At 40.4% G+C, this 26171-nt stretch overlaps 1 protein-coding gene and 1 pseudogene across 2 annotated transcripts in view; one reads left to right on the forward strand and one right to left on the reverse strand.

Annotated features, from left to right (window-relative positions):
• PAPSS2 (3'-phosphoadenosine 5'-phosphosulfate synthase 2) overlaps positions 1-26171 on the forward strand; it is a 91502-nt gene that overhangs the window by 32309 nt on the left and 33022 nt on the right. The window contains exons 2-7 of the mRNA XM_081267562.1: positions 15152-15269; positions 19334-19569; positions 20647-20785; positions 21759-21877; positions 22012-22125; positions 23610-23721. Coding sequence (XP_081123688.1) covers positions 15152-15269; positions 19334-19569; positions 20647-20785; positions 21759-21877; positions 22012-22125; positions 23610-23721 — 838 coding nt within the window. The remainder of the gene's footprint in view (positions 1-15151; positions 15270-19333; positions 19570-20646; positions 20786-21758; positions 21878-22011; positions 22126-23609; positions 23722-26171) is intronic.
• Positions 9496-12568, reverse strand: LOC308634039 (small ribosomal subunit protein uS5-like; annotated as a pseudogene). Its single transcript has 2 exons — positions 12485-12568; positions 9496-10055 (listed from the first exon to the last, which is right to left on the reverse strand). The product of its transcript is annotated as a small ribosomal subunit protein uS5-like (transcript).

Raw genomic sequence — 26171 nt, forward strand, 5'->3', positions numbered from 1 at the left:
GATTTAAAAAGTGACCTAGAAAATTAGGGCTGGGGTTGTGGCTCGGTGGTAGAGCACTTGCCTAGCATGTTTGAAGCCCTGGGTTCAATTCTCAGCACTGCCTATAAATAAATGAGCAAAATAAACGCCCATCAACAACTAAAAAAATAAAATAAAAATGAATAAAGAAAGACAATTAACCTGATTATCAGTTCTGGAGATCAGTCAAGGGGACAGGGGACATGGGGAAATGGAGGCTTCCCCAGCTTGAACAGACCCAGAAGGAGCAGGGTTCCCAGGGGACTGTGTCCAGGAATAAGGTCCAGAGAGTCAGGCCAGACCAAAGGAGATGTGTAGTTACAGCAGTGGGGACAGTGCACCCAGAAGGAGCCTGCAGAGTGTGGTCAAGAAAGTAAGGGAGGCCGGGTCTAGAGCAGCTCTTCACCACCCCAGGTGGATCTGAGAAGTGAAATGTGGCCATTTGTAGTCCAGTTGAGAGACTATCATAAAATACCATCAATTGGATGGCTCATCAACAACAGGAATCCTTCTCACACCTCCGGAGGATAGGAAGTCCAGGATCAAGGCTCCAGCAGATCTGGTGTCTGGTGAAGGCTGCCTTCTAACTAGGGCAGAAAAAGGGCCAGGCCACTCTGTGGACCCCTTTCTGAGTGCGCTAATCCCATTCACAAGCGCTCTACCCTCAGGATCTGATTACTTCTCAAAGGCCCCACCCAATAATCGCCACGTTAGAGACTAGGTTTTGGGGAAAAGACACAAAAATTCAGATCATTGGAGCCTATAAATGAAGAATGAGCTTCAGAATCTTTGGGAAACTCAGAACAGGTTATACTGCAGAGCACAGCAGAGATGGAGGTCAGTGGGTATGGACGGAGGCAGAGCATCATCAGGAAGCCCGCTCACTGTGTGTTGTGGAGTCAGGCCTGAACACTCTAGTGGACGTCCTGGGGACCAAGACATGAAGGGGTGTGGGGATACAGCTCAGTTGGTAGAGTGCTTGCCTCGCATGCACAAGGCCCTGGGTTCAATCCCCAGCACCACACATACACACACACACACAGAGAAAAAAAAAAAAAGACATGAAGGATCTAAGAGTGTTGATGGTGGAAATTGGAAGATCTGACATGAGTGACATCATGAAGAAAGCCTCGACATGACTTGTAGATAATTAGAGGAGGGACAGCAGTGGGTCTCGCGCCTCTTCTTGAGGTTGTACATGATGTGGAGTTACACTGGTCGTGTATTCATGAAGACATGTCCAGTTCATTCTACTGCCTTTCCTAGTCCCAGGAGCAAGTTCCAAAGGTTATTTGGAGAACAGTTATTTGGGCCTTAGAAAAAATTTGTCATTAAGAACTTGTTTCCATGGGAAATGTGTTTAAAATAGTCTAATGTATCAGGAATATTGCAACCTCATATAACCCTGAAATTGAACTTCCTCTGGCTTTACTATCTTTCCTCCTGCTTCTCAGCACAAGTGTGAGCAATCTCCACCCAGAGCACTGAAGAGGGCTTTTAGGATCAGGTATAAAGATTGTGAGTGTCTGTCAGGGTGTAAGCCTTTCTCCTTAAAAAAAAAAAAAATTATTGGAGCATTATAATTATGTGCAACAGTGAGATTCATTGTGACATTCACACGTGCACATTGCAAAATTTGGTCAATTTCAAGATCCTCAAGAGTAAACTCCACACACTTATCCACCCCAAACTTCTGGCTATGTACTTCTTCATCTTGGGTCTCCATTCAAGAACAGGATGTAATTTCAGAATGATTTGTTCCAAAATAAATATTTACGCTTTTACCTGCAAAGACGCATACTGCTTCTCGTCTGCTGTCCTATTTCCAAAAGAAAAATGTAGCCCTTCTGAGTTTTTCCCCTCTAAGCAGTTTCAGATCTCCTTTCTTCTTCTCCTTTCTCTCTTTACTTTGACCCCTCTGTATGGAAAAACTAGGGGAAATGTATGTCATAATGGGAGGTCTGGGGACATAGACAGGGCCAAATGAAGATTGATCTCTGTTTTGGAGGGACAAAAGGGAATCCAAAGAAGATGCTGCTAGGTCTCCTCTGTTTTCACTCAAACCCCAAATGTCACTGGTAATATTTTTAAATGTTGTCCATACACATTATGGATATGTCCATGGTTGTGATATGTGTCCCCAACTGTTGCATCTGTCCATTTGTCATGCTGTCCCCTTCTGCTTTCTTTACTATGTTATGTGCTTATGAAAGGATTTCTCATATAACCCCAAGCAGACTTAATCCTTAAATTAGAAGTAAAAATAATGAACTCAGCTACTTTAAGAAACATGGTCAGGAGGGATAAAGAATCAAGTAGTGCAGAAGCTAAAGTGATTATGAAATGCTTAGGTTTTCATGGTTTTGTTTATTGCAAAATCTTAGGGAAATGTACTTTAAAAAACTTAAGCCCTTTGGTTTTAAACGGTTGTAGACTTAGAGAAAAATCAAGGAGAAGATACAAAGTGTTCCCATATACCCTTACACCTCTTTTACCTTGTTAGGGACTTTTACATCAGTGTGGCACGATTTTACACTCAATGAACCAAAGATACGTCAGGAAGGAGCACAGAGATACTGAGGAACAAAAGTGGCCAAATTATATTGTTATGTTATGTGCATGTACAAATACCTAACAAGGAATCCCACTATAATGTGTGATTATAATGTGCCAATAAATTTTAAAAAAAAACAAAGATATGTCATTATTAGCTGAAGTTTACATTTTCTTCAAGTTTTCTTAATTTTTACCTCATATTATTTTTCTGTCCAAGGAATCCACTCCATGTCACATTTCATTATCACGTCTCCTTAGTCTCTTCTTGTTTGTGACAGTTTTTCAGACTTTCCTTTTTCTTTCTTTTTAAATTTATGTATTTATTCATTTATTTTTAAATTCTTAAAAATTTGTTCTTTTTAGTGTATTCTGACATATTACAAATACATGAAGTATAACTTTCCATTCTTGAGGTTGTACATGATGTGGAGTTACACTGGTCATGTATTCATGTATGAACATGGGAAAGTCAACAAATTCATTCTACTGTCTTTCCTAGTCCCATCTCCACTTCTTTTCCTTCATTCGCCTTCGTCTAATTCAATAAATTTCTATTCTTCCTGCCCTGCCTTATTGTTTGTTAGCATCTGAATGTCAGAGAGGACATTCGGCCTTTGGTTTGGGGGTATTGGCTTATTTCACTTAGAATGATAGTCTCCAGTTCTATCCAGTTACTGGCAAATGCCATGATTTCATTCTTCTTTGTGGCTGAGTAATATTCCAATTTGTATGTATATCACATTTTCTTTATCCATTCATCTCTTGGAGGATACCTAGGTTGGTTCCATAGCTAGCTATTATGAATTGAGCTGCTATAAATGTTGATGTGACTGTGTCACTATAGTATGCTGATTTTAGGTCCTTTGGGTATATACCAAGGAGTGTGACAACTGGGTCAAATGGTAGTTCTAATCCAAGTTTTCTGAGGAATCTCCATACTGCTCTCCAGAGTGGTTGTACCAATTTGTAGCCCCACCAGCAATGTATGAGTGTACCTTTCCCCCACGTCCTCACTGTTTTAATTTGAATTTCTCTAATTGCTAGAGATATTGAACATTTTTTCATATATATGTTGACCATTCGCATTTCTTCTTCTGTGAAGTATCTGTTCAGTTCCTTTGCTCACATATTGATTTGGTTATTTGTTTTTTGGGTTTTTTTGGTGTTAAGTTTTTTGAGTTCTTTATTTATCCTGGAGATTAATGCTCTATCTGAGGTACAGATGGCAAAGATTTTCTCCCATTCTGTATGCTCTCTCTTCGTGTTCTTGATCATTTCCTTTGCTGTGAAGAAGCTTTTTAGTTTGCTATTATCCATTTATTGATTCTTAATTTTACTTCTTGCACTTTGGGAGTCTTGTTGAGGAACTTGGTTCCTGAACTGACATAATGGAAAGTTGGACCTACATTTTCTTCTATTAGGCACAAGGTTTCTGATCTAATTCTTAGGTCCTTAATCCACTTTGAGTTGAGTTTTTTGCATGGTGAGAGATAGGGATTAAATTTCATTCTACTACATATAGATTTTCAGTTTTCCCAGCACCATTTGATGAAGAGGATGTCTTTTCTCTAATTTGTGTTTCTGGTGCCTTTGTCTAGCATGAGATAACTGTATTTATGTGGGTTTGTGTCTTCTATGCTGTTCCATTCGTCTCAGACTTTGCTTGCTTTTGATCATTTTGATAGTTTTGTGGCGTGCTGACCAGATATTTCATAGGATGCCTCTCAGGGTTTGCATGATATTTCTTCATCATGGTCAAATTGGGAAGTGATTATGTCAAATGGGAAGATGAGGCCAACTCGAGGCTTTGGCTCAGCCCACCCAGCATGCATTCCGGCAGATTGCAACTCCTAGCAATTGTCCTGATGTGGTGTGGGCCTTGCTCCATTCCTTGATGATGAAGAGGGTGGTGAAAGAGCACCTGGGTTCACTTTATCCAGCATAGCACCCATTATGGGGAGATGAAGTTCTGGCCAAGTCAGACATGGACCCCTGACCCTCAGGGCACCTAGAAGCAGCAGCACACCTGTGCTTTAGGAGTAGGCAGTGGACAGGGTATATCACAATCTGTCCCTGGTTTGTACAGCTGGAGACTGGAACCAGAGGAAGAGGTACGTCAAGTGAGTTTACTAAGCAGCTGCAGGCCAAAGAAAATTGGGCAGATTCCAGGGCCTCTGAGCAGAACCAACTGAGGACATCTGGCTATGACTCAAAAAAGAGGATGCAGCCAAAGTCCCCCAGGGTCATAAACCTGTCCCTTCCTGCTTGGCTCTGTATGTGGAAAGGCTGGAGCTGGGTTGTTCTCCAGCTAATGGAAATTCCACAATCCCTTCCCTTCCAGATGATGCCTTGTTTGCAACTGTTGTACTGACCTCTGAGTTGATGTCTGTGTGCATAAAAGATCTGGAACACAATGCACAATCTCATGAGGAGAGGGTCTCCTTTACTTTTCTTGGCAAATGTGTGAATGATGCTTACAAACTGTATTGCCATCCAGGATTTTTCAACAGTATATATATATATTTTTTTCAACTATATATATGTTTTTCAGATGCTTTTTCAAATACTATAAAAATCTACATGGGATTTTTAAAAAGATATTAATTTTTCAAGATACCCCTTAATCATTCATATATATATATATATATATATATATATATATATATATATATATATATATATATTTGGCTGCCATTTTTTCACAGTATTCAAATTTTTATCCATTTAATATCAGCCTGTGATTTATTTCCTAGTGGTAGCTTTGAAAAATTGAATCAACTTAGTTGTGGTGTATTTTTAAAAATGGTTCTCTCATTCTCAGCATTAATCTACTTGGCAGAACTTTCCTTGGTAGGAATTGTTGACAGTGATAAGTTTTTGTCCTGAAGAAAATTTATATCCATCCTAAAACTTCCTCAATGTGATCACAATTTTAATTTATAAATTCCAGATTTGAACAATTTTTGTACGGTCCAATAACTATTTTGGAAGATGATTCGATTTGTTCTTCTAAGAAAGTTGTCAATTCTTTTATCTCAATTGTCACAGCTGGCCTTTTGCCCTGGCTACCTCATGTGGTTATTTCCTTTGTAACTCAAGAATAGGTTAACACAAATGTAACCCTGGAGGGTTGGTGGGTTTAGGAGGTTATTTTTTATCAGGATAAGTAATGATATTGTTTGGATCTGAAATGCCTGCCAAAGGCCCATGTGCTAAACACTTGGTTCCTAGCCTGTGACACTGTTGGGAGGTGGTGGAACCTTTAACAGGTGGAGCCCATTTGAGGGAAGTGAGGTCATTGGGGGTGTGCCCTTGGGAGCCTGGCCCTCCCCACCTCCTTCCTGGCCTCCGTGAAGTAAATAGTCCTCCTCCAACGTGTGCTTCTGCCATGGTATAGTGTGATGTCACAGACCCAAAGGCCACAGGACCAAGCAACCATGGACTAAAGCCTCTGAAACCATGAACCAAAATAAAACTTTCCTCCCATAAATTGATTATTTCGGATATTTTGTCATACTTATGGAAAGCCAACACAGCTAATAAATACACTGTATTGTAAAAACTGCGTTCACAGAGTTGGATTTAGCATGCTTTACTCATAATCTCTCTTTACACAAACGATTTTAAAACCATGTTTTCTTAAACAAAGAACAGGCAAAGACCAGGAAGGAAGAAGTAGACATTTGAAAGGGCACAATAGGGCTGGGGATGTGGCTCAAGCGGTAGTGCGCTCGCCTGGCATGCGTGCGGCCCGGGTTCGATCCTCAGCACCACATACAAACAAAGATGTTGTGTCCGCCGAGAACTAAAAACTAAATATTTTTTTTTTAAAAAAAAAGTAAAACCATGTTTTCTTTAAGATAAACTTCTTTTCAAAGTATGTTTTCAAATTTAGTGACACTTCTTTTAAAACTTCCCTCTTGCTGGGCATAGTGGTGTTTGGCTGTAATCCCAGTGACTTGGGAGGCTGAGGCAGGAGGATTGCAAGTTCGAAGCCAGCTTCAGCAACACAGGAAGGCCCTAAGCAATTTAAGGAGACCTTGTCTCATAAAAATTTTTAAAAAGGGCTGGGGATGTGGCTCTGTAGTTAAGTGCCCCTGGTTCAAACTCTAGTACCCAAATAAAAAAGCAACAAAACAAATAAAAACCTACTTCCCTCTCTACTAAAAACTAAAAAAGTAGAATTGAACCTTAAACCTTACATGTTTATTGGTGGTGATTGCCTCGAAGTTGAGCAAAATGACCTTTGTGATGTCTTGCTGCCACTTCATTAACACTGTCAGAATGCCTTCCTTGGGAGGTTCCTAGGAGGTTACGAAACAAACTCAGACTCTGCAGGTGAAGAGTGAGGGCCTTGTTATGGAGAATATATGGAAGATGGAACCCCATTCCTCATTAGTTTCTAAAAGCTGCTGCATCTTCCCCATTTTTCCTCTGGATGAAGTAACTAAATAATGGAGATGGTCACCATCATGATCAAGTTCAATGGAAAATGCTTGAAAGGTGATCAGTGGAGAGCTCACTAAACATCATTAGACATTTCAGAGGGACTGGCTGTCTCAAAGTTGTCTCGAGGTGTCAGGATATTAGGTGGCTGGTTTGTTGTCTGTCTGGTTTTGGTTTGGAGATTTTCGTGTTGGCTGTAACTTACCTCAGGATGGCTTGTGTCCACGTATCTGTCATCCCTTGGGCATCAAGAATCTTATCATTGGGGCTGGGGATGTGGCTCAAGCGGTAGCGCGCTCACCTGGCATGCGTGAGGCCTGGGTTCGATCCTCAGCACCACATACAAACAAAGATGTTGTGTCCACCAATAACTAAAAATAAATAATAAAAAAAAAGAATCTTATCATTTTGGTCTCATCCATCTCTGGTTGAGAAAGCCTTTGTATTTTAAAAATGTATTTATTTTCATTGAATAAATTAACATTGAAAAAATCAGAATATGGAGACAGGATGGAAAATAATTTCCCCAAATTACCCAACCCCCAAGATGGTTATTATTATTACAATTTTGTCCTTGGTTTCCTGACTTTTTTCAACATAGCCTTATGCATATAAGTATGTATGTTTACTTGACTTGTAAATTGTTTTCTCACTTGGGTATAAATCAAGATGTATTTTTAGGTCAATAAATATAGATGCTCATGGTCATCATATGGATGTGCTATAATGTAGTTAATTGATGGACATGTTTATTGTTTCTGATTTCACAGTTTTAGATAATACTGCTATGAACATCTTGGACAATGACTGCTTTTTCTATATTATGATGTTGGGCTTCTTTGAGAATTAAAGAGTCTAGCAAAGACACTCACAATGAAGCATTGCATGTTCTCAACAGAAGTTGTGTAATTTTATTTCAACGAGAGCATGTCATTTTAGAAAAAACTAAAAAGGAAAAGTTTTTTTTAAGATGAATGAGCTTTTCAATCTTCAAGGTATAAAAGCATATTATAAAATGACAACCATCAGAACCATAGGTATTTACACTAAAGCAGAAAATTTCTTTATTATAAATATATAAAGGATTGGGGGTATAGCTCAGGAGTAGAACATTTGCCTAGCATGGGTGAGGTCCTGGTTTTACTCCCTAGAACTACAAAAAAATATATACATGCACACATAAGAATTCTGAAAAAAAAAAATCAAAATTTTAAAATACGTTCAAAGTAAAAAAAATGAGTTGTAATATATTTGAGATCACTGGAGATAATTATAGAAAAGACATAAAATTGAACCATTTAAGCACATTTTACATGTATTAAAAAAATTAAGCAAGGCATGATGGTGCACATCTGCAATACCAGTATTTCAGGAGGCTAAGACAGGAGGATTACAATTTTAAGGCCAGCCTCAGCAGCATAGTGACTCTCAGAAACTTTGTAAGGCCCTGTCTCAGAATAAAAAGTTAAAAAACTGAGTGGGGGATGAAGCCCAGTGTTAAAGTGCCACTGGGTTCAATACCTAATACCAAAAACAAACAAAAAAAAAACAAAAAAAAACCATAAAAGTTACAAATAACTTATTACAGGGAAAAACTAAACTGCATATTTGTAGAAGTAACTAAATGAATACAAATCAACCTGGGGGAAAAATGGTAAAAATGCAAACACAGCAAAGTAATTGGACTATTTAGAAATAGGTATAAAAAGGTAGATTGGTAACTTGGTTTGTCTCCCTGGAAAATGAACCGGCTCTATATAATGAGAACTATACAATGGTTCATCATTCTTGATATGCAGTCATATACTTTGCATTATACATCCTCAGGAAAAAAATCTGAAAGGGGAAAAATTCTTAAAAATATTCATAGCTACACATATTAAGTCATAAAAATCAAGTGAGAATGATTTTTTAATTCTTAACATTTTAATGTAGTATCAAAAGTCTTAATATGCAGTATCTCATTTAATCCTTAACAAGGAACTATAACTCAGATCAGAGAGCTGAGCCTGTCTAGTCAGGAGGAAGACCTGGACATAAACCCACCTGGATCTTCTAGCGTCCAGGTGTCTGCTCATCCACATCCCTGATTCTAAGCAGTTGTTTTCAGATCTGTAAATGGATCACAAAGCCCAGCCTCCCTAACTTCCAGGTTTTGTGCAAGAGAGAGAGAGAGAGAGAGAGAGAGAGAGAGAGAGAGAGAGAGAGAGAATACATGTGAAAGTGTAGCTTCTACTATGGACTTGATAGGGCAATAGTTGAGGTTGCTTCTTTCTGAAAATGGACCTTGAAATGATGAGGATGGGGATGGGGAAGATGGAACACTTTTTTTAAAAAACCAGGTTTCATTCACATTATTATTATTATTATTATTATTATTATTATTATCATTTTGTATAAAAACCCTATGTTGTAGCCACAGCTGGAGCCTGGGTCCTCTATACAGAGACTTTGGTGTGGGTTTTCACAAGATGGTCAGTGAATTCCTGATAGGGAGACTTGGTGAGCACAGTCTCTTTCCAGAGATCGGGGTCAAACAGCTGTATGTCTTGGAGATGGCATCAGAGGTGGCCTTGGCAGAGGTGGCAAGGTGGCAGTGCAGCCCCTGGCAGAAGTGGAGCAGTCATCAATACCAGCCATCAGCAGCAGCTTCTGGGCACAGGAGCTGAGACAATGCCAGTACCTCTGGGGGCAGGGTTGAGCTGTACCATCACAGAACCCCAACATCTTGTCACCTTGTAAGGGACAGTGTGGGGGCTTGCCACTCTTGATCCCCCAGTAGCCTCTCCACACAGGAACAATGGAGAGCTTGGCCAAGATGATGGCCCCTCGGATAGCCGCCGTGGCTACCTCCTTGGAGCACTTTACTCCCAGTCCAGCGTGACCCCTGTAGTCCCCATTAGGTACAAATGCCTTGACCCGGGTCCGCAGGCCAGCAGCAGAGCCTGTTTCTGTACAGGCAGGATCTTCAAACCCTCACCCTGGAGTGGTGCCCCCAGGAAAAGGTCAATGCTCTCAGACTCCTTGAGGGAACACTTTTAATCAGCAAGGGAACAGTGAAACAGTGCAGCAGCAGCCAGCCCCAAGTTCAAAGAGGGCAAATTGGCTCTAATTAGAAAGGTAAAGTGGGTTTGTTTGCGTCGTGAGGGAAGTGGCAGGGTACAGAGGGAATTCAAATATACTTGCTCATTTTTACTAAAGATATGCACGACCCAGAAACAAAAGCGAAAACTCCTCTGCACCCTGACGTGTGCTTTCTAGCTTCCTCATTCCCTCGAGGCTCTCTCTTTCAGGACGGGCTTAACTGTGATGTGACTTGGAGTTGTCTGTGAGCATGTCCCGTCCCACCCCAAAGCCATCTGAAGTCTTTCACCCAGATTGTTCTTTTCAAGTAAAGGCTGAGGCTCTCTGCCATGACCCAGGGCGCCTCACCCTGAGTTCCAGAAGCTGCTTTGGCACTTGGGAGCCGAGGGCGGATCCAGCAGAGAAACTCACTGAAACCCTGGGCTTGGTGACATGGCCCAGACACTACTGACCTGGGGCAAAGGCCATTCTCCTTCCTGGTTAAAAAGTGTTCATGATTCCAAGACAGCCAGAATAAGGGCAGTAAGTTTGGGGTTAGAAAGAGGAGGCTTCAAACTGGTGCATGTCAGCGTGGGTACTTCCTGGCTGGACTTAAGTCATCAGGGCAGCAATGATGACAGTGACATCATATGTGTGTGTATCTGTGGGGTGTGTGCACGTGTGAGAGAAAGATTCACCCCCCCATACAAAGTCCTGTCCACTGGCTGATTTGATCATGAGCCCACTTCCCCAGACTTCCCTTAGAGAGAACCCAAATCCCCAGAACCCTTCTAAATCTGGATGATTTAGACCTAAATTACTATTATTTCTCCAGATTAAATACCATCTGGTACTTTTAGATTCTACATCCCACTGTGTGTCTGGTATTTTCTTTGCCATTTTATTCAAATAATTATCTTGTTTAATCCTTGCAGCAACCCCAAGAGGAAAGTATTGTTATTCTTATTTTTCAGAGAAATAAATGGGGATCAGGGATGTTAATCTGGTCAATCAAGTGCCTCAGAAGGCTGTGAAGTGGGCACAAATCTTAAGTTTGCTTGATTCTAAAACCCATGCTCTTGCCACTCCTGTGCATGTGGTGGGGGAGAGACCTGGAAGAAAGTAGGGATTTTTGCAAGGTTTTTCTTGGGGACCCAGCATAGAAGTACGACGATAGCGTTGTGGTTTCTGGGCTACTTTCTGCTGAGTGTGTGTTAGTCAAGGTGCTAAGGATGTCTGGGTGCTCCTAGGACCATGCAGAGAGGCAGGCATTTTTTTCCTTCAACATGTGTTTTATTTTCTGTAGACGATCCTTTTTCTGACAGCCACTTTCTTTCCAAAGTTTAGAACACCATATGCTTTTTAGAGGAGTGTAACGCTTTCAGCAAGGAAAAGTTTTTGGCTGCCCTGCCCCCTTTGCAGTTCAAATATCATTTAAAACATCTGCTTTTATTTTATTAGTTTGCCTTTTGCAAAACATCAAGGGTGACTTTGAAATAAATAAGAAGCAAAATATCTTGCTGAACCAAAAGACCCCAGTACCTGGTGACCTAAAAATATTTTATTTGTTTAAATATTGCTTCGGCGATAGAAATTTGTATAAAAACCTGTGATGAGGAGGAGTTCATTTTGGTAAATTGTGAACTATTTTTAAAAAACAAAAAGCTTGTTAGGGGGCTGGGGTTGTGGCTCAGTGGTAAGCACTTGCCTAGCTCGTGAGAGTCCCTGGGTTTGGTCCTCAACACCACATAAAAATAAATAAATAAAATAAAGGTATTGTGTCCAACTACAATTAAAAAATAAGTATATTAAAAAAAGCTTGTTAGGATGGCATTTAATAAAATCATAACAGAGTTCGCAGATTAGCAGAGCCTGGGTTTATTCTAGATCACTGCTTATTATAGAAAAGAAAAACTGTCAAAAGAGAGAAAACGGAACCCAATCTCTGTAAACAAATTAAACATTGATGGGGTTCACATCACAAGTGGGCAGTAGCAGTAGTCTTTTAGTCTAATATGCCGAGTTTGGGATCCCAGACCCTTTCTATAAGTGCAGCCATGTTGAACCAGTTAACTCTACTATTTGAAATACTATTATGGCTTTTTTTGTTTGCTTGTTTGCTTACTTCTTTGGGGGTGAATGGTACTTGGGATTGAATTCAGGGACACTCAGCCACTGAACCATATCTCCAGCCCTATCTTTTATTTTATTTAAAGACAAGGTCTCACCCGAGTTGCTTAGTGCCTTGATTATACTAAGGCTGTTGATCCTCCTGCCTCAGCCTTCCAAGGTGCTGGGATTACAGGCCTGTGCCACGGCACCCAGCAGCTTACTTTTATAATGGCTCTTTTTGTGCCTGTGGTAAATTTTATACACTATAAAATACACACCTTAAGCCTACCTGCAACGGATTCTTACAAATGCTAATGCCCCTGTGCCTCAAATCCTTATCAAGACATAAAACTTGATATAACTGCTGTGACATCATCCCAGATGTAACTGCTGTTCTGTCTTAGATTAGTTTTCCCTGTTTTGGAACTTGAGGTGAATGGAATCATGCAAATGTAGTTTTTCTGTAAAGTTTTATTGGCTCAGCATAATGTTTTCCATTCATTATCATCCCTGTTGTCTGTATCAGCAGTCCATTCCTTTTGATTGAAAAATACTATTCCACTCTGCATCTTTTTCAATTTGAGGTTGAATTTTTGCTTTTTATATTTTGGGGGAGTTTGGGAGTATCTATTTTTTTTTATTGCTGGACAATTGACCATTTTCAGTCTTTAGTCTGGAATATTCTTGCATAAGAATATTCTAAGAATATTCTTGCACAAGTCTTTTTATGGAAATGTGTTTTCCTTTCTCTTGAATAGATAATCATAGGGGAGGTAAATGTTTTGTTCTGAAAGAAACTATCAGGTGTAGTTACAGGATGTTGTACCCCTATATACCTCCACCATCAAATATATGAGGACATGGCCTTGCTGCCATTAAATGTTATCAGTGGCATCTCATTTAAGTTTTCATTTGCCTTTCTCTGATGACCAATGACATGAAGCATTTCATGCATGCTTACTAGCCAAGTGTTTACTAGTCAAGATATTAACATTTAGCTTTCCACTTTTTTCTATTTCCTTGTGCCATTTTTCCTAAAAACGATTAAATTCAAGAACATTTAATCTGAATATCAGGTCCAAAAATCAGTTCATTCATTCATTCATTGATTCAGTAAATGTTTATTGAGTTCCTACTATATGCCAGGGGCAACTATAGGAGCTGGGAATGTAGTACTGAGTCCCCAGCATCATTTGGATAGAAGAGAAGATGATCAAATACTCAGCCCTACTCCTTAGGGGAGGCGGAAGCTTACACACACACACACACACACACACACACACACACACACTATAGAAAGGTCTATAAAGAACATCTGCAACTGAATAATAAAGACGATCCAATTTTTTAATTTATTTTTTTACTGGGGATTGAACTCAGGTGCGCTTAACCCCTGAGCCACATCCCCAGTCCTTTTTTATATTTTATTTAGAGACAGGGCCTTGCTAAATTCCTGAGGCTGGCTTTGGACTTTTGATCCTCTTGTCTCACCCGACCAAGCTTCTGGGATGATGGGAATGCTCCATCACACCCAACTGACAACCCCGTTTTTAAACACAGGGAAAGAATTGAACAATCATTTCACGTGGAAAGACCTCTGACCTCAAATCAGAATTTAGAATCAGGATCAGATAGTTTGTTCCCTCAGTAGGCTGATTTTTAGCCCAACCAAAACATTTGGTGTTTGAATTTCCCCCAAGTCTCATAACTGGTACATTTGAATTTCTGCTGGGGTTTTGAAAGACTTGTACATTGACCCAGGGGAGAGTGGAAGCAAAGTTTAGTTCTTGTGAGAAAGTAGCCCTGTGTGCTCAGGGACTAACCTCTGACCTGCTCACTGCTGTCTGGGGCTGACGTTAACCCTGAGCCTCTCCCTGGCTCCACCACAGGGCTCCACCAGCCACCCCAGCATGCCCCCAGCTGGAGTGTTTAGGATGTTCTCCATTCAAGCTGATTGGATTTGGGGAGGCCAGGCATCTATAGAAACAAAGACATATCCCTAGTCACCACCCCAGGTGCATAACTAAATGTCCTGGAATCACAGTCCTGTGATGTCTCCTCACCTCCCTGGGGAGAACTGCTATTTAGCATCAGAACAGTCTAATTTGAATTATATTCTGAAGGGATTGTGATGGATAACGCCAGAAATACCAGGTGCCCAAGAAATCAAACTTGCTGGAGAGTTGGGTGGGCCAGGCAAACTTACTACTGCCTGAAGGGCTTTCTAGGAAACCGGCTGCTAGGTGGCCCTGCTGGCTTTTACCCCTAAGGCAGGCTGCCCTTTGCCTGGGTATGAGGAGTTCGGGGTTACCATCTATGCTAAGTTTAAAATTGGGGCAGACAAAGGGAAGGGCTATCAGTAAAATGACTATAATTGGATCCAGCTAAGGCTGAATACTGTATTCTGAAAATGGACCACTGTGCTTTCTATTTCTCACTATTCTAAAGGTAGTATTATTGGTTTGTAAATTGATAGAATTAATAATGGTAACTCTGTTTCCAGATATAAAAGAAAGATAAGGTTGGCGAAGTATATGAATGTAATCTGTTATTACACTATAATTTTATTAGTTATTTATCAGGTTGTGTTGCATGAACCAATGAAACATTATCTACTAATTTAAGATTGATATTTAAAAATAAATTTTAAAAACTCATTATTTTCAGGAAACCAAATTCTTATGAATTACATTAACAGAAAAGAACAGATAAAGAAATTATGTGTGTATACTCACAGCTCTGAAAAATATACATATGTGGCTAATGTCTCAGGGTTAATCTGCAGAAATGGAAAAAAAATATGAGGAAGGACAAGGGTGAGTCTTTTTCAAAAAATGTTTTGTAGACATTACATATATCGGTTTTGAATTAAATTTTTAAATGGATATTTATTGTTCTGGTGAAGAATATGTATTTTATTAATCCAATTTTGTGTTTGACCTTGTCTTTTTTGTAGGACAACCAACAGAAATCTACCAATGTAGTGTATCAGGCCCACCACGTCAGTAGGAATAAGAGAGGACAGGTGGTTGGAACAAGGGGTGGATTCCGAGGATGTACCGTGTGGCTAACAGGTATGGACATACATATCGTGTGTGTGTGTGTGTGTGTGTGTGTGTGTGTGTGTGTGTGTGTATACTGGGGATTGAACTCAGGGGCACTTAACCACTGAGCCACACCCCCAGCCCTTTTTGTATTTTATTTAGAGTCAGGGTCTCACTAAATTACTGAGGTTGGCTTTGAACTTGCAATCCTCTGGCCTCATCCTCCCAAGCTGCTGGGATTACAGGTGTGTGCCACTGCCTAGCTATATAGATATATTTTTGAAATTGAAATGTGGCACACACTTTTAAGGAAATTAGTGTAACATCTTGCACTCCGTATGTGCTTATTTTTAACCTTAGAAAGAGGCTGAGAGCTGTAGTAGAAAGCCTGGGTGTTACTCCTAATTCTCTCATCAGTGAAAAGAGAGTCAAGGCCTGACTCTAGAAATAACATCTGATCCAGAAGTGGGAAGTCTTAAGTTGTCAGTTTTCTGACAGGACAGGGTGGGACAAGTGGATTATGACACCCTTGCTCAACTCCAAGAAATTCAATACTCCTCACATTCATCGCAGCATTGGCTGGCAGTTATGAATGGGGCTTTTCTAACTTGACACCAAGGATTTACTGGCCCATCAGGTGTGGGATGATTAGAGATAGTCTTTCTGTTTTCCGATGTTCTGATATTTGAGGGGACTGTTTCACTTAAACAAACAAGAGAGCAAATGTAAGGACACTAGATTTCCACCAGCTGAGGAGTGCCCTTTGTCTGTGGAAACAATAGAAGTCACTAGCTCCCACCCAGGTGACCCAGTGAATCTTCCTTTTCTCATGTTTTTATCGTCACAGAATGCCAACGCTAAGGATTAGTGAAAGAACTGGGCTCAGGACCTAAGACTCCCAAGACCCTCACACTCTGAGTACAACAGAGAGAATTGTTGCCTAGAACTGAGGCTTTTTTTTTCTTTTTTCTTTTTTCTTGATCCTGGGGATTGAACTCAGCCGTGTTCTATCACCGAGCCATATTCCCAGCCCTTTTTATTTTGAAACAAGATCACTCTAAATTGCTAAAGCTGGCCTCAAACTTGCAATCCTCTTGCCTCGGCCTCTGGAGTCCCTGGGATTATATCATGCACCACCATACACAGTGGGAGACGAGTTTTAAGTAGCCTGGACTCAAAAGGAAAAAAAAAAAAATCATTTCATACACATAGCTTTTCAGTAAATGTTTTACTGAATGGGATTATGGGTGTGCTCATAATCATCCCAGATGTAACTGCTGTTCTGTTTTAGATTAGTTTTATAATCCATAAATTCTCCCAACCTCCATAAGACAGGTAACTAATCTTTTTCCTCCTCCTCCTCCTCCTCCTCCTCCTCCTCCTCCTCTTCCTCCTTCTTCTTTTCCAGGTAACTAATCTTTATTCTCACTTTACAAACAAGGAAATTGAGGCTTAGAGAAATTCACTGGCTAATGCAGGTTGAGTGAGAGTAGCCAATGTATTCTAAAGAATCTGGAGGGCAGGGACCTGCCTTACCTCTGTCTTGTTGTTGTTGTTGTTGGTTGGTTGGTTTCTGCTATTCTAGTCATTTCCCTTTCCTCTCCACACCAGCCTTGTTCTTCTTATCTTTTTCACTTTTTTATATCCTGGTACCTTTGGTGTCCTGCTTCTTCATTCCGGTGCTCTGCATGGAAGCAGCTTCCCCAGCCTCTAGCGTAAGGAAGGGCAATGGGCAGGGGGGCTTGCTCCAGGCAGGTGCTCAGAGCTCCCCTTCATGGACCCTTTGCTGCCCCCTCAACTCCCTTAGGAGACACCACTTGTAGCAGTAGATACAGTTGTGGAAACAACCTTTGTGTTTTTGTGTTGGAACATCCACACAAAGCCCACTCCTCTAATGTGACATTCCCTTGAAAAGAAAAAAAATTTTAAAAGGTAGGAGAGGGGAAAAGCATTAAAAGGATATATTTTCTCTTTCTTATTTTATTCTTTAGGAAAATCATGCAGGCATGTACAACTATAATGCACCAATTTAAAAAAAAGGTGGGAAATAAAATAAAATGGACCAAAAACATAAAAATAAGAATAAATTAAAAATCACACTGGGCACAGTGGCAGATGCCTGTAAACCCAGCCACTCTGGAAACTGAAGCAGGAGGATCACAAGTTTGAGACCCTCCTCAGCCATTTAGTGAGACCCTCAGTAACTTAGCAAGACCCTGTCTCAAAAACTAAAAAGGGTTGGGGATATAGCTCAGTGGTAAAGCAACTCTGGGTTCAGTAAAAAAAAAAAAAAAAAAAATCACCTTTTCCTAGCTTGTTTTTTTTTATTCTTATGTTTCAGAAGTAGGTTATTGACCAGGCAGACCAGAAGAAACCATATACTTCAAATCCAAAAATTCAGATTTGAACTCTCACTCAACCTACATTAGCCAGTGAATTTCTCTAAGCCTCAATTTCCTTGTTTGTAAAGTGAGAATAAAGATTAGTTACCTGAAAAAAAAAAAAGATTAGTTACCTATCTATGGAGGTTTGGGAGAACTATATGAAATGAGGTATCACTGTACTTAGTGTAGTGCCTGACCCATGGTAAAACTCTTAGTATATAGTGTTTCCCAGTATATTAAAAATAAATAGAGCAACAGTCTAGTTAAATACAGTTATTGTGAATTAGCTCTTTGTTTTCTGAGAGCTGAAGAAAAATGGAAGGAAATCTATTTCTCTCATTTTTCTGATATGAAAGAACATACGAGATATTCAAGATTCCCTTTTCTCCTACCCCATAACCCTGCATTGACTCTAAGCATTTATCATCTAAGTGTTTATTTGAAACCCAATAACATACTTGTAGAGAACACATTCAACAATGATTTAGCAAAGACTGACAACACATTCTTCATGTAGCTATTTCTTCTAATGATCCTCTGTCAAAGCCAACAGCATGACTTCGAAACATAAGAAAATATCTGAAAACAGTTTATCTATTATCTTTTTTTTTTCCATTGAAGTTTCCCTTCCTCTTAGACCTTCGTCCCTGCCTTGCTCTCGTTTTTTCTACCTTTTGCTCTTTCCTTCTGCTGTCTTCTCTGTGTTAACCTCTTGCCCTTTTCTTCTTCCCTCTCAACTTTTCCTTTTCCATGCTGGGCGTCGTCTGACAGTGGCTTAGCACCATGGAATATTCTTCAGGTTCTAAGATCTTTAGGACAAGTGAATTTTTAGAGTGCAGGGTGATTCAGATTGCGTTTTCCTCTTTATCCCTGTGTTCTCCCTTATCTGGAAATTATAAAATCATTGTGCTTTGACAGCATGATGGAAGGCCCCTGGTAACTCTGTTGTCACATAAAGACCCTACAAAGCTTTAAATCTCTGATTATAAATATTCCTAAGAGCTCTAAATCCTTCTGCAGCCTAACTCAAGGTGACTCTCCATTTTTGTGTTTTGAGAATCATTTTGGAAAAATCTGGCAGCATATGGGCTCTTGTGTCAGATGGATATTCAGTGACATTTGCAAGGGAGGTGGGCCTGCCATTCTCTAGCGGCTGTCTGTCCCCCTCCTCTCTGACTAATTGCTCCCATATGAGGGAAGATAAGACCACTGTGTAGTATCTTCCGCTTTTCAAAAGAATCCAGAATCTGGGTTTATATGCACAATTTTCTAATCTTGAAAACAGAATTAGAAAATCCTGTTTTTCCTGTAGGCAAAAGAACACACCAAGGATCGTATGTAGCCCTCAGGTCTCTATTTTATAAACCCCACTTTCTATGAAATCCTAATCCTAATAGTGGACAAAGAGTTATGTCAAATTTTGAGATAGATGCAAGTACTTGGCTTTTAATAAACTATACTCTTTTTAGACTTTAATGATTTTAATTTAAGATCAATCAAATATTGTAACAAAGGTTTTAGGTACCTATAAAAGTGCCAGATTAGGGGGCTGGGATATAGCTCAGTTGGTAGAGTACTTTCCTCACATAGATAAGGCCCTGGGTTCAATCCCCAGCACCACAAAAAAACAAAAATGTCAGATTGGTTCAGAAGTTATCATCTTTAACAATCCAGGACAACACTAGTCTGTCTTGCTTATTCTGGTGAAAGGTCTCTCTGGTGCTGGAAAAACAACAATAAGTTTCGCTCTGGAAGAGTACCTCGTCTCCCATGCCATCCCATGCTATTCCCTGGATGGGGACAATGTCCGTCATGGCCTTAACAAGAACCTGGGGTTCTCGCCTGGGGACCGAGAAGAAAACATCCGCCGGATTGCTGAGGTGGCTAAGCTGTTTGCTGATGCTGGTCTGGTTTGCATTACCAGCTTCATCTCTCCATTTGCAAAGGTAAAAAGATTCAGGTCTGGGCACAACTCTCACACACAGTCTGAGTGCTCTCCAACTGCTGAGGACAGGGGTTTGGTGGAGCTGAAGGGAGAGCCGAATATTTTATTTTCAACTTACCCACCATTTCTTCCTCTCCCCCCATGCTCTCTCATTTCCTCTATTTACAATTGCTTATGTAAAGAGAGTTCCTTCATTTCCAGACGCCAAGGCCCCAGTTGACCTAAACTCTCTCATGTTCACAATTATAAAGGACATTGGTCAGAGTTGACAGGAAGAGAAAGTTAAACAAGCAAAACTCTTAAGACTCTGTAATTTCAGTTGATGGAAAAGAATGTTTAGCTTGCTAAAGAAAAGAACAGCTCACTACAAAGCTTCGGATTGTGTGTGTTTGATGTGCATATTGCTGAGGTAGAGTGTCACTCTTCATGATTTAAAACTAGAAATTCCTAGGAGCGATGGGTAATGTGCTATGTGCTTTGAGTACATCCTTTGGATGGAATATGCTCATGTTGCCAGTGCCTTCTTGCTAAGAGGGGCTGTTTTGCTCTGAAATTTCTTGAGAGAGCTGTGTTTACCAGAGTGACATTTCTGGACTCTCTAAAGGACTCCATAGCCTGGTGTTATCTCAAGGCTACCAAATGCCAGAGCATTCATTTTGTTTTGTGACAAAGAATTTCATTGTGAAATTTTGTCTTAATTCATTTTCTGTTGTAACAAAATACTGCAGATTGGATATTTTATAAAGGGTAGATGTTTGTTTGGCTCATAATTTAGGAGGCTAAGAAAGTCTAGAACATGGCACCAGCATCTGCTCAGCATCTGGTTAGGGCCTTCTGGCTGCATTATAACATAGTGGAGGGCTATTACATGGCGGTGAGACAGAACATGTGTGTCATGTAGTCCCATTGTGGGGGCTCTTTCCTGATGACCTTATCTCAAGAGCTTACTCCTAAAGGCTCCCCATCCAAATATCATCAATATATGAATATAGGGATTCAGTTTCCAACATAAAATTTGGGGCACGTGTACAAACCATAACAAACCTCTTTTTCCATTCTTAAATGTTCTGTTTTTCAGGATCGTGAGAATGCCCGTAAAATCCACGAATCAGCAGGATTGCCATTCTTTGAGATATTTGTAGATGCACCTCTGAATATTTGTGAAAGCAGAGATGTAAAAGGCCTCTACAAACGGGCTCGAGCTGGGGAGATTAAAGGTATGAGACCCAGCTGGGTGCGATGGTGCACACATGTAATCCCTGTAATCCCAGACAGGAGGCTGAGGCAGGAGGATCTAGAGTTCAAAGCCAGTCTCAGCAACTTAGTGAGGCCCTAAGCATCTTAGAAGGACCCTGTCTCAAAATTAAAAGGGCTGGGGGTGTGGCACAGTGATTAAGTACCCCTGGATTCAATCTCTAGTACCAAAAATTAAAAAAAAAAATAAAAAGTATGAGAACCAGCCAGAAGCTCCATTGCCAATTATTTAGCCTATCAATCCTCTGATTACATCCTCAGGAATCTGTCTGAAGTTTCAAACTGTTTTCCAAAATTTCATATAACATACACAACTTTTTATCAGATCATAATATATGAATATGTCCATAGGTTTATTAAAATGTGGAGTTTTATCTTTCAAGAACTCTCATCTAATTGTGAAAGCAATCAAGTTCAGAGAAATAAAATGGATATACATATGTAAGGGGGGTATTTCAGAGTTTTCCCTTCTTTTTCTGTTTTCAATTCTAGCCCAGTGTGGTGATACCTGCCTATTATCCAATGACTCAGGAGGCAGAAGTATTACCAGTTGAAGGCTAGCCTCAGCAAATTTGCAATACACTGCCTCAAAATACAAATTAAAAAGGACTCAGGATGTGGCTCAATAGTTGTGCAATCTTGGGTTCAATATCCAGTACTTAAAAAAAAAAAAAAGAAAAGGAAAAATAACAATTCTAATTACCTGTAGATGGCATGGACTTTGCTAGATATTATTCATAATTTGGGGCTTTCCATATTGAAAACACAGCTGTATATTTTCTTACCTATGGCAAGAGGTCAAGGATGGTAGTTTGACCTTTTCTGTTATATCCAAACTCTCAGTTTAACATATTATTCCAACATGGGTTATGCCTTAATGATTAAAAAATAATTATTCCATTGGGACAGATGTGATTTCCCCTGTATGTCTTGCAGGATTTACAGGTATCGATTCTGATTATGAGAAGCCCGAAACTCCTGAGTGTGTGCTTAAAACCAATTTGTCTTCAGTGAGCGACTGTGTCCAGCAGGTGGTGGAACTTCTACAAGAACAGGTGGGCACATGGTTCTCTCTTTCTTTTTTTTTTTAAATTTAGTTCAGTCATGAAAGACAATCTAGGCCTCTTTCCTAAAGCGTTCTTTTCTGTAGTTTTCATTGGAAATTGTGGCTGATTCCATTTCATTTCAGAACATCGTACCCCATACCACAATCAGAGGCATCCATGAACTCTTTGTGCCAGAAAACAAACTCGATCAGGTCCGGGCTGAGGCTGAGAATCTCCCTTCGTTATCAATCACCAAGGTAAGGGGTACAGACTGGCCAAAGGAGAATCAGGCTTAATATCTGTCATTATAATTCATTTACAGTTACTCTTGTTAAAAAGGAAAGTATGAGTAAGGGACACTTCATTTTTGTCATTTTTTTCCCACCTCTTCTCTGAGCAAATCTTTCCCCAAGACTTGCCACAAGGCGGCTGATCAGAGCTATGTAGGGGGGCAGGCTGGGAAAGTGTCAGCTATATTTGCCTGGGACAGTTTTACACAGCTGTGATTTACCTTCAGTCATTTTCAAGTGCAGGCATCCCCATAACTACTTGTTAGCAGTGGCTAAGGAAACAGTCTGGAAAGCAAGTGCTTTATGGACAACTGAGAAGGAGTTTGAAGAAAACGGAAAGTAGCCCTGATATCCAGTGATGGGAATGTTCTAGGCTTTTCTACTCTGCTGCTCCTTCATTGGGGACATTGCAGCCGGAGGGGAGGATTTTACTACCTGGAGGATATATGGTGCATTCCCAGCAATTGCCCCACACAGGGCCTGTGTGTGGTCAGTTTTAGTTGGTCCACACAAGGTGATCAAGTCTTCATGGGGACCTATTTATTACCTATTAAAACTTTGGAGTTTCAGAAGGGACAAGGTGAATGGGGAACGTGCTTCTGCTCATGAAGACTTTTTAGAGTATTCTAAAAAGTCATGACCAATTTATAAATAAAACCCCAGCTCTGTGAGACAGATCCTGAGCACCACGAGTACCAAGCAGGTAAGAAAACACATGATGACAACTGGGATGTGGAATGATAGTTCCAAACAGAGCAATCTGTGAGGCGGAGAACTTCAACTTCAGATTGATTCTTTCAGTCATGGGGAAAATAGGAAAGGTTTTAGAGCCATGACCCATGGGCTGGGTTTTAAAGGATGAATAGGAGTTGAAAGTGGAGAGGAGGATGGGTAAAACCCAGGCTTGAAACCACTTGTGTGTTTAGACCACGTACACGTTGTCTGGAATTGTTGACCAGGAATCCCCAGCTGGAGTGGAAGGAGGTAGAAGTCCCTCCATGAGTCCTAGGGGCCAGAAGGGCTTTCATGATCATGCTAGTAACTTTGGACTTTATCTTAGACTCAATAGTTTGCTCAATTCAATCAAATGACCAATAAGTACATGTGGTAAAAAAAAAAAAAAAACATTCAGCCAAACCAGGATTTTTGTGGAGAATAATGAATGAAGACTGAAATTTCAGCTGTTGCATATTACAATGAAAGTTATAGGCTGGAGTGTCCAAAAAAAAAAATCATCTCAATTTGGAATCTTTTTACGGCTCTTCCATAGGAAAATTCTAGACCTAAGCCTATCTGACCCTGAGATCACAGGTTAGCCCAATATGTGGAAACACTTAACAAAAGATTTAGCCCTCCTCCTCCAGTCAACTAAATAAGAAAGAACTGCCTGGGACCAGATGCCAGAGAAACAGAATTTATGGAAATATTCACCTGTTGTTTGTGTTTTGCAGCTGGATCTCCAGTGGGTCCAGGTGTTGAGTGAAGGCTGGGCCACTCCCCTCAAAGGTTTTATGCGGGAGAAGGAATACTTGCAAACTATACACTTTGACACCCTGCTAGATGGTATGACTTTTGTTGTTGTTTCTTACTCTTTATTATTAAAGAAAAAATTTCTGCCAGCAGTTTGCACAGGAATGGGAACTATTCATCTTTGGTTTGTAAATGTCTTTGAGAAAAATAGATCTTTTACAGTGTTCCCAATTTTATTATGTGTAAACTTCCATTTGTAGGATTTTTTTTGATCATTTTCAAAAGATTATTATCTAAAATTAAGGAACTGAAAAATGAAGATTTTACTTGCACACAAATGCAAAAGAAGGTTAAGTCTGTTTCATCTCCACCTGTTCTTTGCTGGTCTTGATATTCAGAAGCACTGTTGCAGTCCAGCTCACCACTGATGGCTGCATCCTGGGACAGCCAAGGCCGGCTCCACAGAGGTTACTGACTGACTCATGGGGCACTTCCCATCCTCCAAGTTGCTCCTGTCATGCAGAGTTGCAGCAGCTGCTCTCCTTGATGAATGCTAGAGTGTCAGTGTTTGTCCACACATGAAATACATTAGGCGGTTTTTGTCCTCTAAACTCCAGCTGGACTGACTCAAGGTAGCTTTCTGGGCATAGGCTAATGGATTTTTTAAAAAAGTTCTCCAAGGGGCTGGGGCTGTAGCTCAGTGGCAGAGCACTTGCCTTGCATGTGTGAGGCACTGGGTTTGATCTTCAGCACCACATATAAATAAATTAATAAAATAAAGGCATTCTGTCCAACTACAAAAACAAAAAACTGATCTAAGGTCGGAAGCATGTGTTATTCAGAAGAATTCCTGACCCTTGTGTGATCATTTCCTTCCTAGAGCTGCTTGAGCTTTATCAAATGTAACATTATTTCAAGGCCTTGGGAAATCGCTAAGAAATGGAGAAGGAGTAGTGGTAGAGTCACACTGAGCAGAGCTCCAGACCTTTCAGGAAGAAAGAGCAAATCGGATGTTCTTTCTTTGAAATGTTCAAGTGCTGAACGTCTTTCTGATTCTGCCTGGGGAATGGGGTATAAAGCTAGAATCAGAACTTAAAGACAGATAGAATGGGCCCTCTTCCCATATTCTTCTGCTCTTCATGCCTCACAACCTGGGGCCTTTATTTATCAGATTAAATCAGATTTTTTAAAAACCCACTTTCTTTACTTCTAGCTTGTCTTGACAGTGGTAATAATGTAATCTGTATAATATTTCTCAATTTTTAAAGCATTTTTCCAGGCATTATTTCATTTGATCCTTACAAAAGCCCTGGAAAACAGGTGATCCTTCCACACCAGGCTGCTCTCCTGATGTCCTTTCCAAGAGAATCTAGAAGGTCAGGATTTCTGTAGGAGGAAGGCTGATGTTTACATTGATGTCTCAGTTTCAACACATGCCAGACACAGGCTGCTTCAAGAAAATGTCCCTGAACTCTGCAGCCATCCATGAATAAGAGGTTGATTATGAGCATCCAAACTGGAGCTGTGGCCAAAAGACAAGTAGAAGAATGAGAAGTTATACTCCATTTATGTCTGATGTGTCAAAATGCATTCTACTGTCATTTATAACTCATTACAACAATTTTTTAATTAATAAAAAAAGACAAGTGAATCACATCAAAAGAGGCCCCTTTACAGATGGTGGCTTTGACAAGTATTTGTTCCATACAGAAAAATGCCAGTGTGGCAGACATGGTTGCAGTGGTCAATGTTAATGGCAGCCCAGGTTCCTTAGCCTAGGATCTAGGTCTTCAGTGGGGGACAGAAATCCCAGAATGGGCAGAAGTAGCTTGTTCTGAGAAGGGGAGGAGAGGTCAGTTTCCTGAGCTCAGAGTTTATAGTGTCTGCTGAATTCTTAAGAGTCTCTGACCTGGGCTGGGGATAGAGCTCAGTTGGTAGAGTGCTTGCCTCACATGCACAGGGCCCTGGGTTCAATCTCCAGCACCACAGGGGGGAAAAAAAAAGAGTCTATGACCCAAAAAAGATGAAAAATAACTAATGCAGATAATTCATCTGGTAATTTAGGCAAATTCTCTTTCCTTCTCTCTCATACCATTTCCATTTCATTTCATGAGCAAAACACATAGATTTTCTAATCCTTATTTGGTCCTTACTACTATGAGGTGAATGAAGCACTTATTGTTCCTACTTCTCAGATAATCCATGTAATGTCTGGCTCTTAAACCCACCACCATGGGGATGCCAGTGAGCTCATATTCCCATTGCTACTTGAGCTCCGATGGTTTCAAGTCTCTGTCGATTCACATGAAATTCCAGTTCCTTCCAAAGCCTAAGCCCAAGGGTTCATAGGAAGTGTGTTCCTTGTGCTTCTGCATCAGGCCCATGGATACATGTATCCATGCTTGCTGTGTGGATACGTGTGGCTATCTGTGTCCACAATGGTATAAATCCTGCCCAGGCCACTTAAGTTTGGTAACTGGTGGGGCTGTTTCTCAAGTGGGAAGAAAAATGTTCCCTTCCTGTTTTAACCTCAATTGAGCACT

Source organism: Spermophilus citellus (genome assembly GCF_964194105.1).
Source record: "Spermophilus citellus genome assembly, chromosome: 15".
NCBI classification, from domain to species: domain Eukaryota; kingdom Metazoa; phylum Chordata; class Mammalia; order Rodentia; family Sciuridae; genus Spermophilus; species Spermophilus citellus.